Source organism: Ornithodoros turicata, unplaced genomic scaffold (genome assembly GCF_037126465.1).
Source record: "Ornithodoros turicata isolate Travis unplaced genomic scaffold, ASM3712646v1 Chromosome13, whole genome shotgun sequence".
NCBI lineage: Eukaryota > Metazoa > Arthropoda > Arachnida > Ixodida > Argasidae > Ornithodoros > Ornithodoros turicata.
This window is the reverse complement of record NW_026999307.1, coordinates 646,957-672,160: the sequence shown is the minus strand read 5'-3', so window position 1 is coordinate 672,160 and position 25,204 is coordinate 646,957. Positions and strand designations below refer to the sequence as shown.

The 25,204-nt window shown below is 43.7% G+C and overlaps 1 protein-coding gene and 1 long non-coding RNA gene across 2 annotated transcripts; both read left to right on the top strand.

Annotated features, from left to right (window-relative positions):
- Positions 1 to 22,443: 22,443 nt before the first annotated feature.
- LOC135372144 (uncharacterized) lies at positions 22,444 to 24,504 on the top strand. Its single transcript, XM_064605838.1, has 6 exons — positions 22,444 to 22,613; positions 23,033 to 23,339; positions 23,412 to 23,474; positions 23,653 to 23,826; positions 24,038 to 24,170; positions 24,287 to 24,504. The coding sequence occupies exons 1-6, from the start codon at positions 22,444 to 22,446 to the stop codon at positions 24,502 to 24,504; spliced, it is 1,065 nt and encodes a 354-aa protein (XP_064461908.1).
- A 10-nt stretch (positions 24,505 to 24,514) lies between these two features.
- LOC135372186 (uncharacterized) lies at positions 24,515 to 25,204 on the top strand. The gene is made up of 3 exons (XR_010415862.1): positions 24,515 to 24,603; positions 24,689 to 24,860; positions 25,062 to 25,204. It is a non-coding gene; the product is annotated as an uncharacterized LOC135372186 (long non-coding RNA).

Here is a 25,204-nt window from a genome sequence, read left to right as displayed (position 1 = left end):
TCGAGAGGCACTGAGGACACACAGTCAATGTCCAGCTCTGTGAGTATACTTGTTCCCTTATGATAGTCACTGTCGTCCTGGTTTCGAAATGACTCATCGCTTCGCAATGGCGCATTTGAATTTGGAAAGCACATTCTTCTTTCTTTATATACACCTTCAACAGTACACTTCGAGCAGGCAGACTGAGCATTGTGACCCTTTGTTACAAAAATAAGTGCGCGAGCTGGTGCGTCACATATAATGCTCTTGATCACGACTGCATGACTTCTCTCCTGGATGGTGATTCCATCTGTCTGCAGAGCTCTGAGATCCTCCACGAGGGGTTTCAAGAAGTCATTTACTGGAGACGGTTTCTCGTGGCCAGCGTACGCTCCGATGAGAAATGCCCTTTCCCCAGTAATATTATGAACCTGGCACTGAACTGGCCACAACTGAAGCTTCGAACTTTTACTTATTGGAAGCCCGTCGATATTAACAGATAATTCAATAACAGAGGGCACGTCGCGTCTCTGATCAAGCACAACGTGAAGGGCATTCGATGTACCGAAGTGACAGTATCTTCCATTGCCCAAGGCTATCGTACGCTCTGCTGTACCTCGTGGTGTACGAAGAAGGCTACGAGCATCACAAGGAAAATTCACGTGACATCGATGGGTCCGAAGGAGTTTCAGTAAGGAGCTTATCGCAGAGTGTGTCACATTTTCTTTCAAAGCCCAGTTTCTGAGTCCGTCTAGCAAAGACTCGGCGGTCGGTTCGGCAGGCTGAGAGTTCGATGTTTCGAAGATATCTGCTCGTCTGTGATAACTGCTACGCTCCATCAAATCATTGTGTCCTCCGATATCGGAGGATACACCGGCCTGCCACTCATTTGAATCTGAACTGTCAGCAGCATAGCTCTCCCCAGAAACTGATTCACTGAACTGGTTGTCTGATCCCTCTTCTATGCTGTATTGAGCAAAATGTGGAGTTTCGACAGCGAAGCTCGATGAACCGCCGTGTCCACAAGCGTCCACGTTGTCACGCAAGGCGGCAAATACATTATTAGCCTCACGTACAGCTTTGTCGTAGATGTAACGCTTATTTTTCACCTTTGGCATATTTGCTCAAGTCAAAGAAAGTGAGAGTTCATTCCACTTACGCCGATTCACCAGCGCCAATCTTCAAACGCAGGTTGCACTTTGTCCAACGCGGCCTTTTGCTTCCGTGAACAAAGGAGAGGAAGCGGATGCGCTGCTCTCCCTTGCGATGCGGATTCCCTTGTCAATGCGAGCGTCGCCGCCCCAGCTTCTCCGCTAAGGGAGAAATTCACGACAGGTTTCAGCTGAAATTGTGGGCCTGTTGTACTATACAAATTCGGCTACGGTCATAATACTTAACTGCAGTAAGCTGCTCTGCGATTCCTCTAATACCCTTGCGATCCGTGAGCGGCATAACGAAGATGATTGTAACTAAGGCGTGTTTGCATTTTATTATTGCATGTTTATTTCATTATTGCGTGTTTGCATTATTGGGAATACATTTTGAATATTCGAAACGTCGTCAGCTCTGGATATCCCAGCAACGTCCTAAGGACATCAGATACAACATCCGGTGATGACTGGTCGCGGATGTTTATTTCATCCTGACGTGACTTCCTACGGAAGCCCTGGGGACGTTACACCGGGATGGAAACGTAATAAAAGCAAGGGCAACAGAATTGATCGATCAGTAAAACCAACGAAGAAACGAAGAAAGGTTGACTTTTTCACCTGAGGAAAAAAAAGATGTCTACCATCGCCTTAGTACATAAAAATTCTTGCTTCTGCACAACGAATCAGTTGGACCTGTTTTCTGTTCCACCGACAAACTTTTCTCTGGAGAAGTCAGAATATGTGGAGTTTTTCCCCATTTCTGCACCTACCTCGAGCGGTGTGATTGAATATAATGTTCCAGGTCTCAGTGGCAGCTTCTTTGATCTCCAGTCGAGTTTCTTACACATTCAATGTAGAGTTGTGCGTAAAAATGGAGACGCAGCATTGACTACAACTGGCAGTACAGTGACAAATGACAACGTTATTCCTGTACAAGCATTTGCATCTTCTCTCTTTCATCATGTCCACATTTATCTTAATTCGACTCTGGTATCTAATTTCGAACGTTATGCCTATCGTTCTTACTTGGACATTGTTACAAATGCAAACAATGTTACTCAAACTCACACCTTGTCTGCAATGCTTTACGAACCAGATCCAGTGGGAGAATCTGAAAATTTTGCTATCCCCAACGAAGCAAAAGGACTTTTCGCACGCTATAAACGCACCAAAGGATCAACTCTCTGTGATCTTTATTCTCCTATCTTTAGCGACATCTGTCAGCAAGAGAAATTTGTCCTCAATAACACCGATATACGAGTGGTGCTAAGACAATGCACTGACGAATTTAGGCTCCTCTCTGGTCCCAGCGAGGCTGAAAAGCATACAATAGAGTTTTCTCGAATTGTGCTCTACCTCCGACGTGTGCAGGTTTCTCCAAGCGTACTCGTTGGCATTGAAAGAAGACTTCAAACGACACCCGCCACATACCTTCTTCGAGGTTTAGAGATTAAGTATAGGACAATCGCTCCAACCCAATCTCAGGTGATATTTGATGATCTCTATAGTGAACGAGTTCCTTCTAAGTTGACCGTATTGATGGTCAAGAGTGAAGCATATCAGGGTCATAGAGAACGGAACCCTTTTAAGCTTGAAAATTTTAAACTCAAAAGAGCAGTGCTCGACGTTGGCGGTCAACACTACACCGACGACTTCGACTTTCAACGAGACATCTATGCAAAGGGATACATGAATTTGCTTCATAAACTTAAGAGCAAGGATATACCTCTAGCTCGGGCTGCATATGCAAAAGAGACATTTATGCTTTATTATCACCTCACACTGGATGTGGAACTGCAGTCACTAAGTCCAGTGCTTCAAGCTAATGTTCGTCTCACATTGACATTTGCTGCTAACCTTACAGAAGCTGTCACGGTGCTCTTTGTTTCCGAGACACCTCGTGTTCTGGAAATAAACAAAGACAGACGCGTTAAATTCGTATAAACGAATCAAAATGGAAGAATGGGAATTTTATGCAGCTTTTGCTCGGAACCATTGCACAAGGACATGCTTTCGTGGAACTTTCGCTCGCGATGAAATTGCATTCCAAAAAGCTGGACCGGGTCTTTATGTGGTGAATACAGCTCCAAGATCTTCCCCGGGAGAACACTGGACTCTATTCCATATCTCTAACGATAGGAGCATTTCTTATTTCGATAGCTACGGAATGCGACCACTATACAAGGAGTTCTACAAATTCATACACCCAGCGTCTTCGTTTCACTACAACAGGAAACGACTTCAGGGATACGGCTCAGCCACATGTGGACTTTATTGTCTCTATGTAGGTAGTCTTCTCTGCTGTGGGTTTCTACTTGAAGAGTGTACTCGGAGGTTCTCACACACCAACTTTAAGCTCAATGATAGGTTGATAGCAATACTTGTGCGTAAACCGATACCACGAAAAACAGATAACATGTCATGTTGTAGTGTACTCTAAAAGTGAATAAATTTGTTTTTGAAAAGAAAAGAGCCTTTATTTAGTCATCTTAGCAAGAAAAGTAGGATACATTACATCAGACAGCTCACAAAAATGGCGAAAAGTATTATACAGTCACAATTTCATCATCACTTTGAAAACACGGGAACTGAAACAAGCTGTTTTGCAAAGTACATACTCCACTTTTTTTGCAAACGCTTTGAAAAAGTTTCATTATTTAAGGAAGTGACAACTCTCTCATTCACATAAAAAAACTTAGGAAAAAAGGTGCACTGAATAAGTCAAGTGAAGATATGTACAATCAACACTCCTTTAGTGTTAAACACTTGTTAGAAAAAAAACACAAGAATAAAGAAAGGGTAACATCTATATTGATGGTAATTGGCTTTTCCATCATTTACCATCCTGATGCTTCCATCTTTGTTTACACTTGTCCGATGCATACATATGATTAGGTGTGAAAACCAAAAGGGAACGTTTCAATTCCATCTGCACAAATGTAACGCTTTGTATCCAAAGGGTAGAGAGCAATCTTTGTCACTGAGACACTTTTGTTTACATTGTCTTTGTGCGCGATCAGGTTCTGTTTAATAGAGTGTATTCTGCCATACTCAAGAGCGTCGGTGTACAGGGAATAAAGAAGCTTCTGTGCTTCAGAATGTTTCACACCTTTCGCACGGTTGTACTGCTTTTTGCTACTCAGTTCGAGAGCGTACAGTTTTGGTTTTAGACAACAGAAACCGAGAATGTGATCACGAGGCATCTCGTTTTTAAACATTCCCAGTACCATCTTATTTTTCGCCGAATATAACGGATGATCGGGGTCATAGCTAGAGTTATCCAGATGCTTGTCAGCTAGTTCGAGAAGCGCTTTCTCTTCACTCAACTTTATGATGGAGGAATCTGTGTCCATATACAACAGTCTAGTATCTGGAGCTACACGAAGAAGGTGGTTGTGGTAAAAATCAAACATCTTCAGCTTGGACAGTTCCAGTATCGCGAATCCTAGGTACAGTGGCTGTCTCATGCGGAGCACAGATTGAGAGAATTGGAAGAGGATAACATGAGAGCTCAGCGGTCGGAACTCCTTTAGGTTTGGTTTGCGTAGGAGTCTGAGCACTTGTTCGTCGGTTACTGTGAGACGACAGTTTACAAACTTTCTAACCTGCATACACGAACGTCCGTACACGCTATTAATTGCAATCTTAGCTTGGGAGCTTTCGAAGGCATTCGTAGCTCGTTTTCGAAGATCGTGATTGAAGTCCACATAGGATCGGAGAAAGGGCTTTTGATTGAACATTAGAACCCTGTGAACTTTGGTGAAACGCAAGCCCAAATGCATATACAACTGCAGATTGCGATAGTGTAGAAAATATCTCTCTTTGTCGAATAATGTCAACAGTAATTTTGCATCGGTAGCTTTCTCAGGAAGGTGAAACTTCTTCATCAATTCCTTTTGATACTCTGACAGCAGATCATAGGGAACTGACATTTTCTTGGGGGCAACTGGCAGATCTCTGTGACGTTGGTGGATTTCTTTGTCATATGCTAGATCTACCTCGAGGAAGTAACCCATAGGTGCGTCATCTGGGAGGTGTGTTATATCCAAGTTCGTGATTTCATCCTCTGTGAGCCACTCGAAACCTCCGTAAGGTAGTGGTTCTCTCATTACTGAACCGTAAAGCCCATTAACGTCTATGTAGTGGATCAAGCTACTTGGGCTTTTGGGGTCAAACTGCTCTGTTCCTGGTACATTTGCAGTCGCTTTCCTCAGCGAACACTGTGTAATACCTCCTCGTATGCCATTTTCAATCAGCAGGTACGCGTCAGGGTCGTGAATCAACTCTAGGTCTACCTTACTCATTTTTAGGGCGCAAGACATGCTTAATCCGGGCAGAGCCCAGGCGAAAATTTGAGCTGGGAAGTCAACTGGTACCAGCTCGTTCCCAGTTCGCACCAACTGGTTGTCAACTGGAACCAACTGGTACCAAACTGGTGGCAGCTGGAAAGTAAACTGGTACCAGTTCAAGCTGGGCTGGTGGCAACTGGGCACTTTGTGGTACCAGTTCAAACTGGACTGGTAGCAACTGGGAAGTGAACAGGTACCAGTTCAAGCTGGGCTGGCGGCAACTGGAAAGTGAACTGGTACCCGTTTAAGCTGGGCTGGTGGCAAGTGGGCACTGTGTGCAACCAGTTCAAGCTGGGATGGTGGCAACTGGAAAGTGAACTGGTACCAGTTCGAACTGGACTGGTAGCAACTGGAAGTGAGGTGGTGCCAGTTCGAACTGGACCAGTTTACATATTTGGGGGAAGTTTCGGTTTCAGTGCCAGGACAGGTTAATATGAAGATTGCAAGATGAAGTTATAAAAACGATCAGAAAGTAACTTTATTAGTAGAAATAATCATATTTCAATTTTTGGTAAAGTTCGTTAGTGTTAACGAAAGTTATTTTGGAACTCTTGTAGTTGTATTTTGTGCGTTCCTGCTCCCACGATGAATCATGCGTTTAATCTTCAACGGTCGCTTGCTTAGCAGCATGCTTGTACAGCGAATTTTGCCCGTTGTGTTCTTAGCGTGATGTGTGACATAGGCGACATAGGCGTTGCTTTTATAATGTGAAGGATTTGTCTGCAAGTTACGACAGTGCGACAGTACAATGAGTGCCAGCGGCCGGGCGGGTGTTATAGGATTACAGCTAGACTACAACTGTGGAGACTGCTTTATATCGTGAGTACTACATGCTTAAGTGATTTTCCCTTGTGCACCATTTAGAAATATTACTTCCACTACAACCGCTTCTCTTTGTTCTGCGTCACATTCGTGGCACCTGCAACTATGCCGTTTTACGAGTAACATCCGGTTTATGTTAACGTTACCAGCAGCTTTTTTCATTCATGTTTTTGTTTTTGCTTTTTTTTCGTTCACTCTCGTGTTTTAGATCCTTCGCACCACGGATGTTGTCGAACTAGCGTGGTGCGCAGAGTAGTACTCATTGCCCCCGAAAGCCGGCGAATCTCTTAGTTGAATGGTCCAACTACTGCACAACGGAAATGTTGAGAGATTCGCGTACTTTCCGGGGCCGACCAGCTCCGGTGGCGCAGCGGTAACGCGTGCGCTTGGAGACTGGGAGGTCCGCGGTTCGAATCCGCGGGCCGGCTGTGCCGTCTGGGGTTTTTCCTGGGTTTCCCTCAGATGTGTAATAGGCGTATGCCGGCACAGTTCCCCTGAAGTCGGCCCATGGACGCAGCTATCCTCCCCCCGAGCGGATTCCGCTCGGTCTTCCACTTCACCCTTTCCTCTCCTCCTCTCCACGACCTTTCCCTTCCCGAGAAACATGCCGCCTAATCAGGCAGGCAGACCTCACGGGTTCCTCCCAACGACACTCCTCCTCCTCCTCCTCCTTTCCGGGGCCACGACTGCTCAAATTGAGTGACTGTACAGGCACACACCACAATTACATGTTGCAATTGAATGCATAATCACTTGTGCCTTTTCAACTTTCCAGAAACCTTAAGCTGCTGGGGCTTCAAGGAAAATATCGATCCATCGTGTGCTATTAAGAACATCTCAAATACTTTGTTGAATGATTCAAAATGTCCACAAGGCAGTCAAGCAAGGGACCAATCAACCATGAAGTATTATCTATTCCATGTAACTCTGTAGTTCATCTACTGCTATAATTTAATTACATTATAGTTACGCTACATGTACATTAGAATATGTGTAATGTTTCACTACAAATAAAATGCAATTTCGCATTGCAGTTCTTTGGATGTGCTGTTGCTGGGAACAGCGATTCTGCAAAGGGGCACCGGTTACATACAAGCTAACCTCTGTCCGAACAGGCCGCTCTAAGTGAAGCCACTTCAACCAGTCCCAGCTCAACAATGAGGTTCGCAACCAGTTCCAGTCGCGACTGCGACCGGTTAGAAACCAGTTGGGCCAACTGGTACCAGTTTAGACTGGGACCGGCCAGAAACCAGTTGGGCCAACTGGTACCAGTTGATCGAACTGGTTTCTGTTCGATAACACAGCTCACCCAGTCCCAGTTGAACTGGTCCAGCTGCAACTGGGACTGGGCGAACTGTGTTATCGAACAGGGCCAGTTCGATCAACTGGTACCAGTTGGCCCAACTGGTTTCTGGCCGGTTCCAGTCTCAACTGGTACCAGTTGGCACTACTGGTTTCTAACCGGTCCCAGTCTCAACTGGGACCGGTTGCAACTGGGACTGGGTGAACTGTGTTATCGAACAGGGACCAGTTGTCCCAACTGGTACCAGTTGATCTGGGGCCGGTTGAACTGGTCCCTGTTCGATAACACAGTTCAACTTGTACCAGTTCAAAAAATTTTCGCCTGGGAGACACAAAGTGAAAAGGTTCGATCTTGTGAAAGTCAAGTGTCCACTTACGAAAGCCCTGAAACACGTCTGCTAAAAGCAGTGCATCTGTGAGTAAATATAGGTCTGAATACTCTCCCAGATTACGGAGTTGAAATTTTTCAAAGACCCTCTGTGCATGACAATAATCTTCTTCACTTACTTCTGTCCCATTCAAAGTGTTGAAGAATTGATCCCGAGGAGGTAGAGAAAGCTCATTGTAGGCTTCGAAAGTGGTGACAAAATTGTAACAAAACACTCCTTTGCGAACAACTAGTTGAAAGTGTTCTTCGTTTGGAAAAAATTGACGAAGACAACGAAAGTTGTCTTCACCTTTCTCACGTAGATTTTTCACTAATGTTTTGAGACTTGCATTCAAGAAGTTTAAACTATCTAGGAATCGATAAGAGCCAACGTCTATAGCCTTGAATTTTTGGGAGCTACTGGCAATCACCTTTATGTCTACTTTCTTAAGCAAATGCAAGTGAGACAAAAGAAAACTCAAGTCATAGTTGGCATTGTGTGCAATGATTGGAATCTTAGGAGGCACTCTCAGTTTCAAGTTACAGGTGTTACACAAAGTTTGTCGAAATTTTCCACTTACATGGTCATGGTCACAAACTTTTTGCTTCTTTGCAAAAGATTCCTCGCAAACGTTGCAGTGACTTGCTGTGGCATGCTGCTGCTCGTTTTCTGCGGTCATTTCTAGAGGGGCAATTGTACGTATCCATTCCAAAATGTCGTCATGGAGACTGTGCAGTAGCTCCATAAAGACAGTGACACAATTAGGTCCACGATACAGATGCTTTTGGAGGACATATGAGTCGGATGCGCATATCACTAACAGACAAAATGAAGAGGGGATGTGATCTTCATACACATTTCCTGAATCCAGACACGGTGACAGCACACTTTCAAAGTCATACACACAGTAGAAGGGAACTTCTGACATGAGATGTTCCCCTGCAAATGCTAATGTCTCTCCCTTCTTTGGGTAAATGGTCTTGGCTACTTTCTGTTGCTTACACATACTTAAATGACACTTCAGACTTCCCTCTGAGTAGAAGCCCATTGTACATTTTTTACAATGAAATTGTCCACGTGGAACAAACAATCCATTAAAATTTGCGATGAGCACAAAATGAGAGTCAACTAGTAACAAGTCCACATGTTTCTGATGCTCCTCATCAACAACTTTGATGGGGTAAATGTAGTTTTCTTCCTTTTCGTACGTGTACACATTAATGCTAATTTCATTACGTTTCTCAAATATCTCTACATCTTTTGGGAAAGCTACGGGAAATGTATCAGGAAATACATACTGTGTTATGTATGGTCTGTAGGAAGATGCCCTCCGCCTGTGATGCGAGGCAGGATGTAGTCCAGCAATCACGGAGAAGACAAAACACATGTTCTCTTCATCTTCATGTAGTCCGTAATCCACATTCAACAGGGAACGATACTTTCGTTTCAATTCACTCGGTAACTCAAATTGGGAACATCCAATTAGTTGAGGAGCCAAACGTCCAATGTTTAGAATACAAGCAAGAATGCGAAAGAGAAAAAAACCGGAGCCTTGAATTTCTAAGTTTTCTAATGTTTGTGCTATCTCACTACTCGACTGTGCAATCGAAGGCAGTACATCTCCCTCTGACCAAACAGTTCTCACTTTAGAAGGTACAAAATGAATCTCAAGTCGTAACTCCTCATCGGGCGTATGTCGCCCAAGTTCTACTTTAAGAAATATGAAGTAGCGCAGTGGGAATCCAAAGTGTCGCAATACATTAGCAAGATAGTGTTCATACTCATGAAAAAACGTTGTCACTTCATGCCCCGCCTCATCTCTGTCATGTAGATGCAACTCGAAGCGTTTCGTGTAGTTCCGTAGTGTGCAGAGAGTCTCACAAAATGGTATGCAGGGTGTCTGGAGTTCGTGAACGTTTGCCAGATGAATTTGGAGTCCCTCTATTGATGCATAGTACTGACGTTCGTGTTGAGGACATAAGTGACAGGTCACCATGATGTGGAGAGAAGTGTCTCAGGATGGGAGCTGCCGATATGTCGATGTATCATCACTTTTTCTTCCCATGAGTGAATAGAATGTCGGGCGAAGCAACTCTCTTGCCATCTTTGAATCTCTCCTTTTTCTCAATTTTAAGATTTGGCAGTTGTCTCATCTCCTCTAGATCACCTCTGTCAAACGCTTAAAGCGACTAGGAAGGTAGAACTTTACACGTTTGTCATTCTCCATCAACACTTCTACATAGACCGCTTCGCCGTACACCGTGTCAATCTTTCGCAAATCCAAGACCTCCAGCTTTTCATTCTTCGCTAGGGTACTCATTTTCTGAATATCTCCATCTCCAGGTTTCTTGAGTTTATCGAGCTTATCCAAAATAGATGTCATACCTTCTCTTGTGGTGACTTCTCACTCTGGCTCACTTATTCTTTTCTACACACAGAGTGAAGCTGAAAATAAGAATAAATATAAGCACACTTTCCCACATATCGGAGCAAAAGGAAAAAAGTGTAACGTACCCTTCCTCCTGTGAGGATCTGTGCAAAGAATCGCCATGGAGGGCAGTCTTATATAGCGCTTTGCGAACAGTGCATGCATAGACATGTTTGACTTTGTTGGTTACCTTCTCTGACGTAACCAATCACGTGCTCATCACATGTCTAGACAAGTTTGAACAGGAAAAAGTAAGAAAAAAAACCGTCTAGAACAGACTTGTTCCGAAAAAAAAGATACAGTCACAGACTCATATTGCATGTTTGCACAAACTGAAAGTGCTAGAACTTGAGAATTCTACACTGACTTGCTGCACAAGATATATGAGTTTCTCAGCTCCCATATCCAACATTGACAAACTAAAGGAGTGCATAAAGGTTAAGTGTTGTTTGCCATTTATCGTTTTCATAAAAAAACACACATGCTTGAAGAAAAAAAGAGTAAAAGTCTTATGTAATGTGCTATTTATACCAGTCTTCATTTACTTGGAAGAGATGACTGAGGTTAGACCTTATAGGTTTATCACTCCTGTCTCAATGACTATATCTGGACAAAGTCAAAGTGGAAAGACGACACTCGTTACACGTTTGATCAAGCATAGAGCCACTGTCTTCGATAAACCTTTCGATCGTATACTATACATATACTTGTACAAGCAACCTATTTTTGACGATTTCCCGAGGTAACTTTCAGTCAAGATATTCCCACTAACCTGGAGGATGTTAGAAATTCTTTAATCATATTTGACGATTGCCTGGCTGACAAGAAAAGGCTAAAAGAAATCTGTAACTTCTATGTAGCTGGATGCCACCATCTCAACTGTTCGGCCATCTTCATTACTCAATATTTATTTGTTAATGATCCTCTGTATAGATGTATTCAGTTCAATAGCAGTGCTCTAATTCTATGTCGTTCTGCTCGAACTGTGGATCAATTACAAATACTTTCACGACAATTGTTTGGACGGAACAAAAGCGACTTATTGACAAGCATATATAAGGATGCTTGTAAGAAACCGTATTCATACATCGTAATTGACTTGTCTCAAAATTGTTCAGACCACTATCGAGTGTGGACGAACATATTTCCCGACGATCATCGCCAAATATTATATAAAACATGAAACGTGTAAAGAAGAATATTCATTTTCTTCACTTGCTCGCAGAAACTACGTCACCCGAGCAACGTTATTATCTTTTGGAGCATGCTACAAAGGATCAGTTGAATACGGTCAGAGAAATTTGTATGAACCTTTGTGAAGGAAACGTCACAGTAACTCCGAGAGTAAGAAAGCAATTAAAACCTTACGCAGCATCAATTCGCATTTTGGCAAAACGAGACGCAACGGGGCTCAAGAAAGCTAAAAAGGTCTTGCAACAATCAGGTGGTTTTCTGCAGTCTCTATTACCACCTTTGTTGGGTCTCATCTCCTCATTGGGTGGAAGAGCGATTGCAAAAGCAATCGGAGTATAATCGATGCAGAAATACGAACTTGTACCTTACCAAGAAGATCACATCCCAAATATATTGAAGAAAGATGAACCGGATGACATCAAGGCAAAAGAGATAATTCAGTATCTTCACTCTTTGCTACATTCAAGTAGAGCTGCAAAACAACATACAAGCGAAACACTTCCTGGATCGCGAGAAGAAGGAACACAGACCGAGGAGGGGGAGAAAAGTGACACAATTGTTGGTTTTATGAGTAGTGGTTATAAGGTCACAGCAAACCAACTTCTGCAACTTCTACAACCAACAATCTCCTGGAATGCGCAAACCTTCGAAGTAATTGTTGACGGTCAAACGTTGGAGAATAGTAATATAATCGATCTCGTTTATTATCTTGTCTCAAGAGCGAGAAATGTTCCAACTCCTCCTTACTTCGATCGCATCTTGCCGCTATTGGTCAAACTGAATCTACCAACACTTATTGTGCATCCAAATCGTTTAAAAAAACACAGAGTAACGGGAGCATCGAGCAGTCGAGCATCGCCTGTTACAAGTGAAGCAAGCACACCTGAAGGTGCCTCGCCAGCAATCACACGTGCTGCAAAGCGTGCCCGCCGAAACCTAACATGGAGCCCATATTGAAGCCTGTGCAGGAGGAACAGAAAGACTATTTTCAAGATGAAACCATATTGTCGCACTTCCCTCCAAGGCATCATAAAAAGGTATTAGCAATACTCAAACTGATAACAACTGTTCTAGCTTACGACGAGTACGGAAGAGTTATATGTCACGGGAAGGTAGTGCCACACTCGTCCATAGTCGAATTGCTGAAGTATGAACTTCACAACAGACAACCTTCCTGGATGAGAGGAGACGTGTCAGCTACAATAAATGCCTATCTATCCCTTGACACTCTTCGAGTTCGCAGCAGAAGAAAGCACTAATGGCCGCCTATTACGACCCAGAACATGCCGGCAGTTAAGGTGGAGTGCAGAGACTCGCTCAAGCCATCGGTGAAAAGAAGGGCAGAGTTGCTAAATATCTGGAGACAAGTGATGTTTACAGCTTACATAAGGAGTACAAGCGACCCAAGACCTTTCGGAAAATAATTGCACTCGGAAAGCAGGAAATGTTCCAAATCGACCTAAAGGACATGCAGTCTCTAAAAGGGCAAAATGATGGTTTTCGCTATTTGTTCTTCTGTATAGATGCTTTTTCCCGGCTCCTCGCTGTTGTACCCATTCGCAATAAAAAATCTCCTGAGATTCTTCGAGCATTTAAAGTTGCATTTAAGAGGATCGGTACTCCACGGCTGATACATAGTGATCGAGGAACAGAGTTTACGAACAAGGTAGTGCGAGAGTTCTTGAAAAGAAAAGGCATAACGTTATATCATTCTATGTCTATTTATAAATGTGCGATCGTTGAGAGATGTCAGCGAAGTATTGTGTCTACACTTTACCGTATCTTTACCTATCAGGGTCATAAACGTTATGTGAAGATTCTACCTCAAGTAATCAAAGCGTACAACAATCGAGTGCACAGGACTCTCTCTGCGAGACCTGTGGATGTAACCAAAGAAAACGAGCACATTTTCCGAGAAAGACTTTATCCCACCCCAACTGAAGCCCCAAAGAAACCACGTTACAATCTTGGTAATCTCGTTAGAATTGCCAAATATAGACACCAGTTGACAAAGAGATATTTACAGTCATTTACGAAAGAGATTTTTTCGGTGAGAGCAATCAAAATAGGTTATCCTAATACATACCTACTGCGTGACCTTAACAATGAAGATATCATTGGTAGTTTCTACGAGAGTGAAATGGTAAGAGTGAGAGAAGTACCGAAAGTAGAAAAGATTATAAAAAGACGAGTTAGAAATGGAAAGCTCCAGTATTTAGTTAGATTCAGTGGAACTGCGGACAAGAAGTGGATAGCAGAAAATTACCTCGGTTGAAAAAAAAAAAATGACCAGTACAGCATGGTCCGACGTTGAAACCCAGCCTGGCGATTCATGGTCCACAGACGACGAAACAGAGCAATCGGAAAAAGGAGAAGATGAATGCGGTAAATGGAGTAGGAGGTCCCACATATTTCAACTCCATCTGCCATGTAATGAGAAACATACCTCTTGGAAGCAGCTATCAAATTGTGGGTTAACAACGGTCAAGAGGACGCCATTAGCGGAAGCTTTTCAAATTGTGACGAACATTGTGCTGTTTCGAGCTCTACCGAATAATCCTCCAAATCAAGTCATTTGGGAAACTGCAAAGGAAATGTATTCCATGCTTCATACAGACGATTCGTTTTTAACAAGTTCATCCTTCGTTTTACTAACCGAATGGTCACGGCAAATGAGTGAGCTATTTGACTATTTGACTCGTTTCGATGCCATGCAACTTGCTACAAAGGGTCTGTGTTTTATCGACACTGCCATAAAGCATGGATTCCATTCAACTGCCAAGTACATAACTTTATTTACTCTGGACCTTTTGAAAAATCGACTTGTTTGTGAATAAGAAAAATGTATCGTCAATAAGAAATAAATTCATCCTCAATACTAAGACTTTCTCACTTCATCATAAAAGAGCGAAATGGATAGGGTGTGTTTTCTATTTTGTCTTCTGTGTCACATATTCTTTCTCGTCATAGTAACTTTTGAGTTAACGAAGTCATCATCTTCACTTCGACAAGGTAACTGTAGCAAAGAAGTTGAGCTGGAAGAATACGTTTATGCCCATACGTGTCCTCCTAATGCATCACTGCTGGGGCCCTATCCTCGTCAAAAGTAATCGACCTCGATTACTTTACGTCACAAGCTGTAGGGCGGGGCTGCCACGGAATACTCCGCCCTTAAATCCCGCCCGTTTCAATTGAAATTTATACCTAGTTTTCCTTCGCAGCCTCTCGGCCCTAATCTCGGACCGTGACCCTACGTCATTTTGACGTAACAATGACGTAAAAGATTAGTTTCAAAGCTGAAAAGTAATCTAGCGAAAGAGGGTCGATTACTTTGAGCGGCGATGGGTTTCGTGATGGGTCCGTATGTGCATTTCCGTTTATTGTGTTGTATAAAGTCTGTATGTGCTCGTCACAACAAAAAATTCATGTCTTTCTTCGTTTGTGTTTAATGATGAGAAAAAAGCACCGCGTAACACCGTTTCTCTGCGCCGATCGCGGCATCGTATATGCGTGAAAGCGGCGGGCTTTTCGAAGCGTCGTCCGAGCCGTACGTCGTACAATCAATGTTATTGCAACGTAGCGGTGTGCACACAAAAAACTCATCGATCAAAGTTCACTGTTTCTTGAGTAAACCTATCAATGCTCATTTGCGGTATCATTACCACCCCCACAGCTCACGAGCAAAAGAAGCATATTGCAATGCGAATTATCATTTCGCATATCGAGCACACAGAAGAATATAAAGAAAAGCTCATAAATAAAGCTCAAGATTTAAAGCACGAACCGATTTCGCATAAACGCGTTTACGGCTCGCGCCACACTGTCCGTTCGACACTTTGCAATGATCCTTCGCGCTTCTACCGTTTTGTCAGTTTTGTTGCCTGCCGTCAGCGCCATCTCACGGGTACATACCGAATTATAAATGCCAAGTACAATCACGGTGTCACACAAACATTGCCGTCTTGCACACCTGTACGTCAAGAAAAATGACAAACAGCAAAAAAGGAAATTACGAGCGTGCTTTTCCACACATTTTCCACGAAATTCAGTTTTTCGCCGGTAGAGTTTTCTGTTTCCGACACCTAAGAACCGAAGCAACAAGGCAGGGCGGGCAGATCACAGGTGTGGTCTTCGCATTTTCAGGAGGAAACACCGATAAGGCGGGTCGCTTTCCAAGATAACACGTGGAGCGATTGGTTGATAGAAGGTGTCAACCGCTTTTAATATTCACGCCTTTTTCGATTGTGCACCAATGACAGAAGAAATTTCAAGTAATCGAGGTAGATTACTTTGACCAGGATAGGGCCCCTGGTGTTACGACTTTGGGACAAGACTGGTCTTCCAACACGCTATGGAGTTACTCTCACACACAGTGAAACACAACAGCTACAGATGTGCTTGAGATTGGTGAATGTCAGTCATACCTTTTACGATCAGGAATGTGTAGAAGTATGTTGTTTGTGTGAGGATCGGGAGCTAAAAGTTCACCGCTGCCCACAAAATGTATACACACTCGGTCGAACACATGGCCAACATCATTCTGGATATGGAATTACGCTGTCGAAGAGGGCTGTTATATTGTTGTTAAAGTATCTCAATAAAAAGATTTAATCGGAGAATCACTAGTTTATTTTATTTTGTTTTTAAGTGAGTAGAAATATGTACATAATAATCAAGCACTCTTTGAAGACATTACTATTTCGTTTCAACTTGTTTTTTGTTTTAGTTCTTAACATGTGTCGCTATCATTCCATGCTCGCCTCTCTTCGGAAAAGTGATGAAAAGCAGACGACGCTGGATCTCTTCCTTTGCGAAAGCAGATTTCGAAAGTGCTACCCACGCTCTACTTTACAAAGGAAAAAAGAAAAAAAGGTTAACGAAGAGTTTGCGGACTGTGAGTAACGAGGATGTTGACTGCAACGATGTAACACGAAGACATATGCATGGAGCGATCATGTGGAAGGAAAAGATGTAACACGATGTCGAATGCGCAAAAGTTGTCAAGCGGAACGAAGTGAGATTAGGCTAGTGATGAGTTTGCGGAAAGAGGTGATTAGTGTCTATGACGTCTACAAGGCACGCTGTTGTCACGTGGAAGTTGTCAATAAAAGTATGGGAAAGAAAACCTTGACATAAAGATGGCTGAAACATTCAACAGCACTCCTAGCACAGCGTCGAATCCAGAGAGGGGGGGGGGGCAGTCATGTGGTCTGCCTGTCAAATCCGTATGTTTTCGCCGTCACTGCGAGCCCCTCTCTGGTGAGACTGAGCTTTACTCAATGTTCATAGCATCCAGCCGTCTTCAACTCCATGGTACAGAAGCCAGGTCAGACAGTTGATGTACGAGTGGACTCTGTCGTCTTCGAGCGTAATCATCTGAGGCTGCTGTATGCGAGTTCATTGTAGCATTCACGGAAATGCAGTACGAACGGTTCATGATTTCATCCGTCACTTCCCCATACCGTCTGGCTCACTGTAGAAACTTCAGCGGCTCGTCGGCATCATGTGTAGAGCGACTTTGCTCCTCATCGGAGCGAGACAGCCTTTCTAAGACTCTCTCATGCAACGGGAAAGTTGTCCTACAACTTCATCAGTCAAGACTTGAGTGTGATGACCTCCTTTTGTCGGAAAATCTCCGCAAAGAGACCAGTGATCTGTTGGACTTTCTGTTCGCTTTGGATATCACCAACACAAATCAACATTGCCTTATCGTCGTCCTCACACGGTATGTGGATCGACTTAATTTAAATGTCGATTCGATGCTGTGTTAGGTTGACTGTGTCATGTAACGTCAATAGAAGGAATATTTATCCCTACAGCGAGACATGTGTGTAATTGTCTTACAATATGTCCGTTACTTACTTTGCATAACACAGTGAATTAGAGTATGAAAATCCAAATGTCAACGAAGCTCAACTGTTTTGTAAACTAGAGTAGCACTATGCTTTGCTCATTCTTTGAAATGACTATAGACTTGAAAGATAACTGTGATCTAACTGTTATAATAAAAATAAGTCATGAAAAAGCGAATGAATTTGTTCTTTTTTATACTCGTTATTTTTTACTGTTTCGTTAGGGATGGAGAAAAATTTACAATAATGTTTTCTCCCACATTTTGCTTGCTCTCTCATGCTTACAGTATCGAGGAGGGGCTCTCCTCGTGTTATTGTTAATTGCAAATGGAATATTCATCTCAGTCAGAGCAACCTGCCACTTTCGATCTAATTGCACTGAGTGAGCGAGTTTCATTCTAAACTTGCTCCTTGTGTTACTAAGAAATACATCACTCGAGCCGTTTGACAGGAAACTGACGTAGAAGTGCTTCGTAATTTTTTTTTTTGAACGAAATCATCGTGAGGAGTCTAATGGACTAATGGCGGGAATTTTTTAAATTCGTCATAGCTTCATCTGTTGAGGCAAAAGTGAATTCGCCATCTGTTTAAAATGTCAGATAAAATTTGGGGGCGCAGGTAGCGCCATCTGTTGAATGGTGGTAAATTTGCTGGAAGTGCTGCCATCTCTATATGAACGAACTCAACTCCCCATGACGCCACCTGGCGTAAAAGAAATCAAACGACGTCTCCACCCCACACAATTCTATCCTGATTAGCGACGCAAGTAAACATGTAGAGCCCGTGGCCCAGTGGCTTAAGATGCTCGTCTGACAACCTAAAGGACCCAAGTTCGATTCGTAGTGTGTTTCACCATGACGTCATTATTGTTACTTAATCTTATCATTGATATCATATCACTAAGATTAACTATGTGACGTCACTGATTAGCTATCTTATCCACTGACCTCACTGATATGAGGGCGGAGCGGCTGCGGCCTGGAGTGACGTCATACGTCCTTGATGACGTCATTTCCTGGCTGGAGAGTTAATCTATACACTACTAGGGTCCCAAATAGGTTATGCATATTCCAGCTTGCTTCGTACAAGAGCCGTGAAGGTTAGGAGCTTAAGATGGAGGCCGCCAACCTGAGGGTGCGTCTAACAAAGCCTAGGGAGCGAGAAGTTCCAAGTTAGGTTGGAGGAAAGGTGGATTCCAAGATATTTGTAAGAATCTGCTCGGGTTAATGTGATATCACTTAGAGTGTAGGGGAAGGGAGGAAGGCAGGAGACCCGTCTTCGAGAAAACGACAAAATGCGACACTGTGCAATGTTCAGAGGCATTTGCCACTCATTGCACCAACGCCGTATTAGTTAAAGGTCGCTTTGTAAGGTTAGTTGGTCAGAAGAGAGGATTTGCCTGTACACTACACAGTCGTCAGCAAAGAGACAAATCGTGGAAGATATGCCTGAAGGAAGGTCATTTATATAGATAAGGAAAAGGAGAGGGCCGAGGACTGAACCCTGAGGGTCACCAGAAAGCACAGGTACATCTGGGGATAGGTGGTTGTTGCAAGTAACAAATAACATAGGATTAGTCAGAAATTGAGCTATCCAATGGACGACATACGGGTCGAAGTTAAGCAGATAGAGTTTGTATAGAAGCTTAGAGTGCGGCACCATATCGAAGGCCTTGCGAAAGTCTAAGAAAGCGGCGTCAGTCTGATGATTATTGTCCGCGTGGAGAAAGATGTCGTGAACAAAACTGACTACTTGAGTTTCACATGAAAAGAGGTTTCGAAACCCGTGCTGCAAGTGATAGAAGAAGCATTTTTCTTCAAGGTGCTTAACTACGTTGGAGTATGCGTTCGAGAATTTTACATACTAAGATGTGAGTGAAATGGGGCGGTAGTTATTAACGATGTGGCAGCTGCCTGATTTGTGAATAGGGACAATCTTCGCCATCTTCCAGTCCTGCGGTATGGCAGAATCTTGGAGTGACTGAGTAAATATGCAACATAGAATCTTGCTGGAAATAGATCTCGTGTTGTATAGAACCTTCGGGTTAATAGAGTCCGGACCAGCACTCGACGACAGCTTGAGTGACTCAATGATTTTACAAATACCATGAGTGCTGATATGAATGGGGACCATAGGTGACAAGGCGATTACTGATAATGGAGTTTGGGTGTACCCGTTATCGGTGTTGAAAACGGATGAAAACAAGGAAGCGAAAGCGTTGGCGCAGTCGCTGTCGGCGGGTGTCAGTTAGACTGATACGGTGGGATTTTGGTGGAGATAAGATTTTCTAAAATTGTTTTGGTTTATTCTTCAAGAGAGACGGGAGGTCGATGGTAAAGAACTTATGTTTCACTTCCTTGATCGAGCACCTGTATTCCCGTTCACAGTAGTGAAATTTAGCCCATATGATATGTTGTCGCCAAGACGCTTTGCTTTCCTGAATAAGCGCTTTTTCTTGGTTAGCAAGATTTTAAGACTTTTCGTGAACCAGGGATTGTGATCATAAGATTTCACTCTTATCTTTGGAACATTGTCACGAAAGAGGGACCAGTTGTCCTCAATGGAGTGAGGCAAGGTGCCATGAAATGAATTTTCATACAGAGCTTCAAGACCCTCGTTGATGGCTTGGAAGTTAGCTCGAGCATAGTCGTATATGGTTTTATCGTTGAATTTATGAACCTACTTGAAGAGATATCTTAGAAAATGGTCACTGAGACCATCAGTGACATGCAAAGAAGTGATGTGCTCAGGATGGGAGGTTAAAACCAAGTCAAGGGTTGACTGCGTGGCATGAGTTATTCGGGTAGGATGTGGAACGGCATGCGATAGATTAAATGTAAGGCATAAATCCACAAACAGTGTCTCTTGTGAACTCCGGGAAAGATTGCCGTGGAGCAAGTCCCAATTTATTGACCGTATATGTATCAGCGTACATATTACTGTATATGTATCAGGGCAGATTTCAAGCTTCCTGAGCGCGCACAGACGGTGATCTCAGTTGTCTCGCGACGTAACAGACGGAGAAGACACCGGCTGACACACACAGACATCCCGAAGGCTATGCCCATCTTTGTTGATGCACCCACGAATCCACAGGAAGACTGCCGAAGCTCTCCCACTCGTATTAAGTACCTGTAGCTTGAACTACAAACAGTTTAGTGCACACTCCACGAAACGGGAAAAGCTGATTGCTGCTTTCATGGGCGCGGCCATGCGAGCCGAGAAGGACCGTTCAACAGCAATTTTAGGTAAGTTCGAACGTGGCGCCAGTCGTCGGTGCAACAATTTCCAGAGTGAACCGAGTTCGATCAGCTCAGATAACGCTTTTTTCATTCTTTTTCTTTCTAGTAATATTTATCATTCTTTTTGATTCATTTCCAATTCTAATTCCAATTCCAGCTCAACCGCTCAGCGCGCTGACACTAGTGCAACGTAGAGTCAATAAATCTTTCGCTTCCTCGCTTCCCTAAGGAGAAGAGTACTTGAAGTATATTTCTGTTGTGTGATTCCTTTTTTCCCTCTCTACGTTCCAGAAACATACGGTTTCTGAGCCAAGACAATATAGTTGCGAGCGCAGTTGACTTGCAGAAGTATCCCATACAGATCCCGTACCGTGAAGACCACCACCCCAAACGTGGTTGCCGCGGTTTCGGTTTTGGCCATTTGCATGTCAAAATTCAGGGATTGATATTTTAATACACGTACGCGTTTCAAAATTTTTAAACGTGGGTTTTAAAGGGGGTGAGAAACCATACGGATAGGACTTTGTCTCTAGCAGGGTCTGTACACTTCACTCCACGCACTTCGTACGCAAAGTCCCGCTTCCCACATCCTATTATTTTTTATGCTATCGAGTTTTAAAAATCCCCTATTTTCGAGGCCCCCGTCGACCGTCGCGCCATGCGGCGCCGAACAGCTCCGTGACACAAACGGGAAGTTACGTCAGAACGGAAGTTCTGTGACTGAACGTCATAGCGGTTTCCGCTTTCGTTCGGAGCACGTTTCTCGCGTCCGCGTGTTTTGACCTGCGGTGTTGTGGGGTTCGTTGGCATTGTTTTATTCTTTTTTTTCTGAGGTACTGAGTTTCTAGTTAGTACCATGTCCCGGCGCTGCGTTGTGCCGTGCTGCAACCCGGAACCTAGTGCAAGCTTTCATGAGCTGCCAAGAAGAAATCCTAGGAGGCAGTTGTGGATCGACGCCTTGTGGCCAGAAGGCGACTTGCCCACCAACATGAACGTAGTTGTTTGTAGTAAACACTTTACAGTGCACTCGTTCAGGGCAAACAGTATGAACGCCGCGGCTGCAGAAGCTGCAGGCATTTCCTTTGCACGTGCAAGACTGACAAGTGACGCAGTCCCAACTCTGTTCCTGAGAGGAACCGGCGTGCAGTTTGGCGGCGTAAGTTCATGTTTCTCACTTCACATTCGCAGTGTTTGCGCTGAACGCCTGTCTTTCGCAGTAGAGTGCTAATTAGTCACAACTAATCAGGAGAACGCCTCAGGGGGCTGCCGCTATGATCGTAGGATACCAGAAATATGTAGTGATTAGCTACAATGGAATGAAAAATTCTGTGCTACGCCAGTGTGCAAAAATGCGTTAATTTTTGCAGGAGGCAGAGACTCTGTTTCCAACCGAACCTGCCAGTTTCGCGTCAGAGGATAGCTTCGCCGTTTTTTCTCCTGAAGGCGATCACACGTACTCTTCCCGGGACGATAGCTCTGCCACCCTGGTCGATCATGCAAGCATATTGTGTGACAATTGTAGAAGGGACCAAGCTTCAGTGTCAACACAAACAGATGCCTCGTTTACAATTTCTTCATCGAAAGGTTAGTACACGATGTCAGTATTGCTTTTCTGTGGACCTAAGCTCACAGATTGTAACATGAAACAGGTACACAGGTGAACTTGCATGTCAGGCACCTTGTGACTGTAGCCACCCAAACAGATGTGTGCGCCCCGTACACACAGTGTGCAAAACATTCCACGGATGCATCAACAATGACTACTACTGCACCTGAACCTTGTGTTGCGTTGTCTGAGCAAGAGGAGTCTTGTACCTTTTCGCCCAAACTTTATTCAAGCCCTGTTACTTCAAGTACGCCTCACACAAATGAACAGTATGACAAGGACACAACCTACTCTCCTTCCTTTGACGACAGTTTTGTGAGGTATGGTTCCTCTGGGTAATGGTGCATAACAGTTTTCATACATATATTATGTGTAAACTGCAGACTGTATTACAAAAAATGAAGCAGACAGGGAAAATAAAACAGAAAACAAGGAAGCATTGCACGTGCAAACTGTTCCATCGGTTTAGGTGTCTTGAGAGGTAATGACCTTTCTCAACTGAGACATGGCCGTGTACTGCAACGTGTTACATCACCACCACCACCCATCTTTTTCAAACTGTTGAGATAGAAAACTAACTAGAAATATGAGATTGTATTGGGTAAACAGCTCCAGTACAGTGCATTGTAGTTTGTCACTCTTGGGCACTTCCATAATGGAAAAAACTTGCATTGTAGCACCTCCTTAGCGACACACTCACTTCTACAATATGCCATCACACTGCTGCCTTTCTATGCAGCACCCCACGAGAGGACTCCAATGTTCCACTCCATGCAGAGAAGAAATATGTCGTCTTTGAGAGTTGCCTCCTCCAGCTGCTCCAGGAATGCAAAACATGTCACACACCAGCCAAAACCACGCTGTCTTCAGAAGGAACCTTTCTGACTGCCAGTTCTGTTTGCTCAAATGGGCACCAGCATACATGGACCAGCCAGCCAATGATCAATGGGAAGGCAGCAGGAAACCTCCTACTGTCGGCTGCCATTCTGTTTTCCGGATCAAGTCCTGCGAAAGTTCTCAGGCTGCTCCGCTTCATAGCTGTACAGGTATAACCAAGAAGCTGAAATTAAAAATAGCATGAGGTGAGGTAACATAAAAATTGTGGCATCCTTCTGCAGGTTATGTGTGACCGAACATATTTTAATTACCAGAGAGGTTTTCTGGTACCTGCTATAGAAAAGGTAAGATCACGCATCCCACAACTTTAGATATACAGTGCTAGGCTTTATAATAGTAAAAATTGCGAGTATATTTACATGTAAGGTGAGTTCGATCAGAAATGTGTGACTAACATGCTGGAAGTGTGCGCTATGCATATTAAAGTGAATACAATGAGAAGAAAAGCATTTTATACTTCAGGTGTGGAGCATAAAGCAGCAGCAGATTCTGGCAGAACTGAGAGGGCAGCCAGTTGAGCTTGTCAGTGATGGGCGCTGCGACTCGCCAGGGTTCAGTGCGAAGTACATGACCTACTCTTTCCTGGCGTCTTCAGTTAACAAAGTCATCTACAGTGTCCAAATTCAAGTTGGAGAGGTAAGGTGTTGGGACAGGGATTCGGGATTGTGCAGACGTTCTGTTGCTCTTGTTATTATAGTTATGATTGGTATGATGCTAATATATTACTACTTGTTCACTAAACCTTTGGGGGTTTCCTTTTGGAGATATGGTACCTTAGTTTCTTAATACACTTAGTGCAACACTGAATTTCATAACCCGTGACTGTTTCTGCGAATGTGCTTTACAGTGTGAGCAAGTACGAAGCAGCGTCAGTATGGAGAAACATGCTTTGGTGACTGGTTTAGCCGACCTCCGAGCAGAAGGCATCCAGATTGCGTCGCTGACAACAGATCGCCACTCCGCCATTCGCAAATACATGCGTACGCAGCAGGCTGATATAAAGCACAGATTTGACATCTGGCATGTAGCGAAAAGCAAGTGCATCATTTCCGCTTTCAGTTTTCGCATATTAAAATTCTACACTTGCTTCATGTAGGCTTAAAGAAGAAAATGGCTGCTGCCAGTAAGCGACGGGGGCTGGAAAAGGTGGGACTCTGGATCCAGTCTGCTACTAATCACATGTATTGGAGTGCTGCCATGAGTGGAGACGACATAGAGCTGCGTCTCTCCATCTGGAAGAGCATGCATTTTTTTCAGCCTAGGTACAAAATTCCATTTACCAGCAGCAATACCATTTACATATTTTGTACTTAGGTATCAACAATCACGTTGCTAACGTGCATGATGGGCACGATGGACAGTACACACGATGCCTGCATGGGAGCCTCGAAAGGAGAGACTGGCTTTGTCCTGGTAGTGAATTTCTTACTCTCACTTTGACATAACTTGGTTTGATTTTCCTGACGTGCACATTAACCCTTATACCTCTGATATGTAGGCTCACCTGAACACAGTCGTTTCGTGTCCCTCACTACGGACCGTTGCCTTTTAAAGGACATAGCTCAGCTGTCACCAGCGGGGCAGACTTACAGCCTTGAGTCATTCCATGCGGTCATCATTCACTTCGCTTCAAAGTCTGTGCCTTACACTCCGGCTGTCATGCAAGCTAGGTAATGACTTTGTGCTCTTGGTGCACCAGTGCACTCTTCCCTCCAACAAAACACTACTTGTGATGTGATCAGAAGGCTTTCAACACCTTTTCTGTGCAGTTAATTGCAAAAAAATCCTCGAAGCCAGGTCTTGAGGATTGCAGTTATTAGTTAGTATACGCCTCGTAGAAAGCTAATTTCTGATGCCATACACATTTTCAGAACACGACTTGCAGCTCTCCATTTCAACGAAAATGCAAATCGAGTGCAAGCAGTGAAGCGGAGCGGAGAAGGAAAATTCAAGATCAAGCTGCAGCGTGCAAGGGAGGGTCATTATGTGGCGTGCCCACTGAATGTGGACGCAA

Coding starts and splice junctions, on each gene's coding strand:
- LOC135372144 (XM_064605838.1), top strand. CDS start 22,444: ATGACTACTACTGCACCTGAACCTTGTGTTGCGTTGTCTGAGCAAGAG. Junction 23,340..23,411: donor TCCGCTTCATAGCTGTACAG/GTATAACCAAGA, acceptor ATCCTTCTGCAG/GTTATGTGTGACCGAACATA. Junction 24,171..24,286: donor CGCCATTCGCAAATACATGC/GTACGCAGCAGG, acceptor TGCTTCATGTAG/GCTTAAAGAAGAAAATGGCT.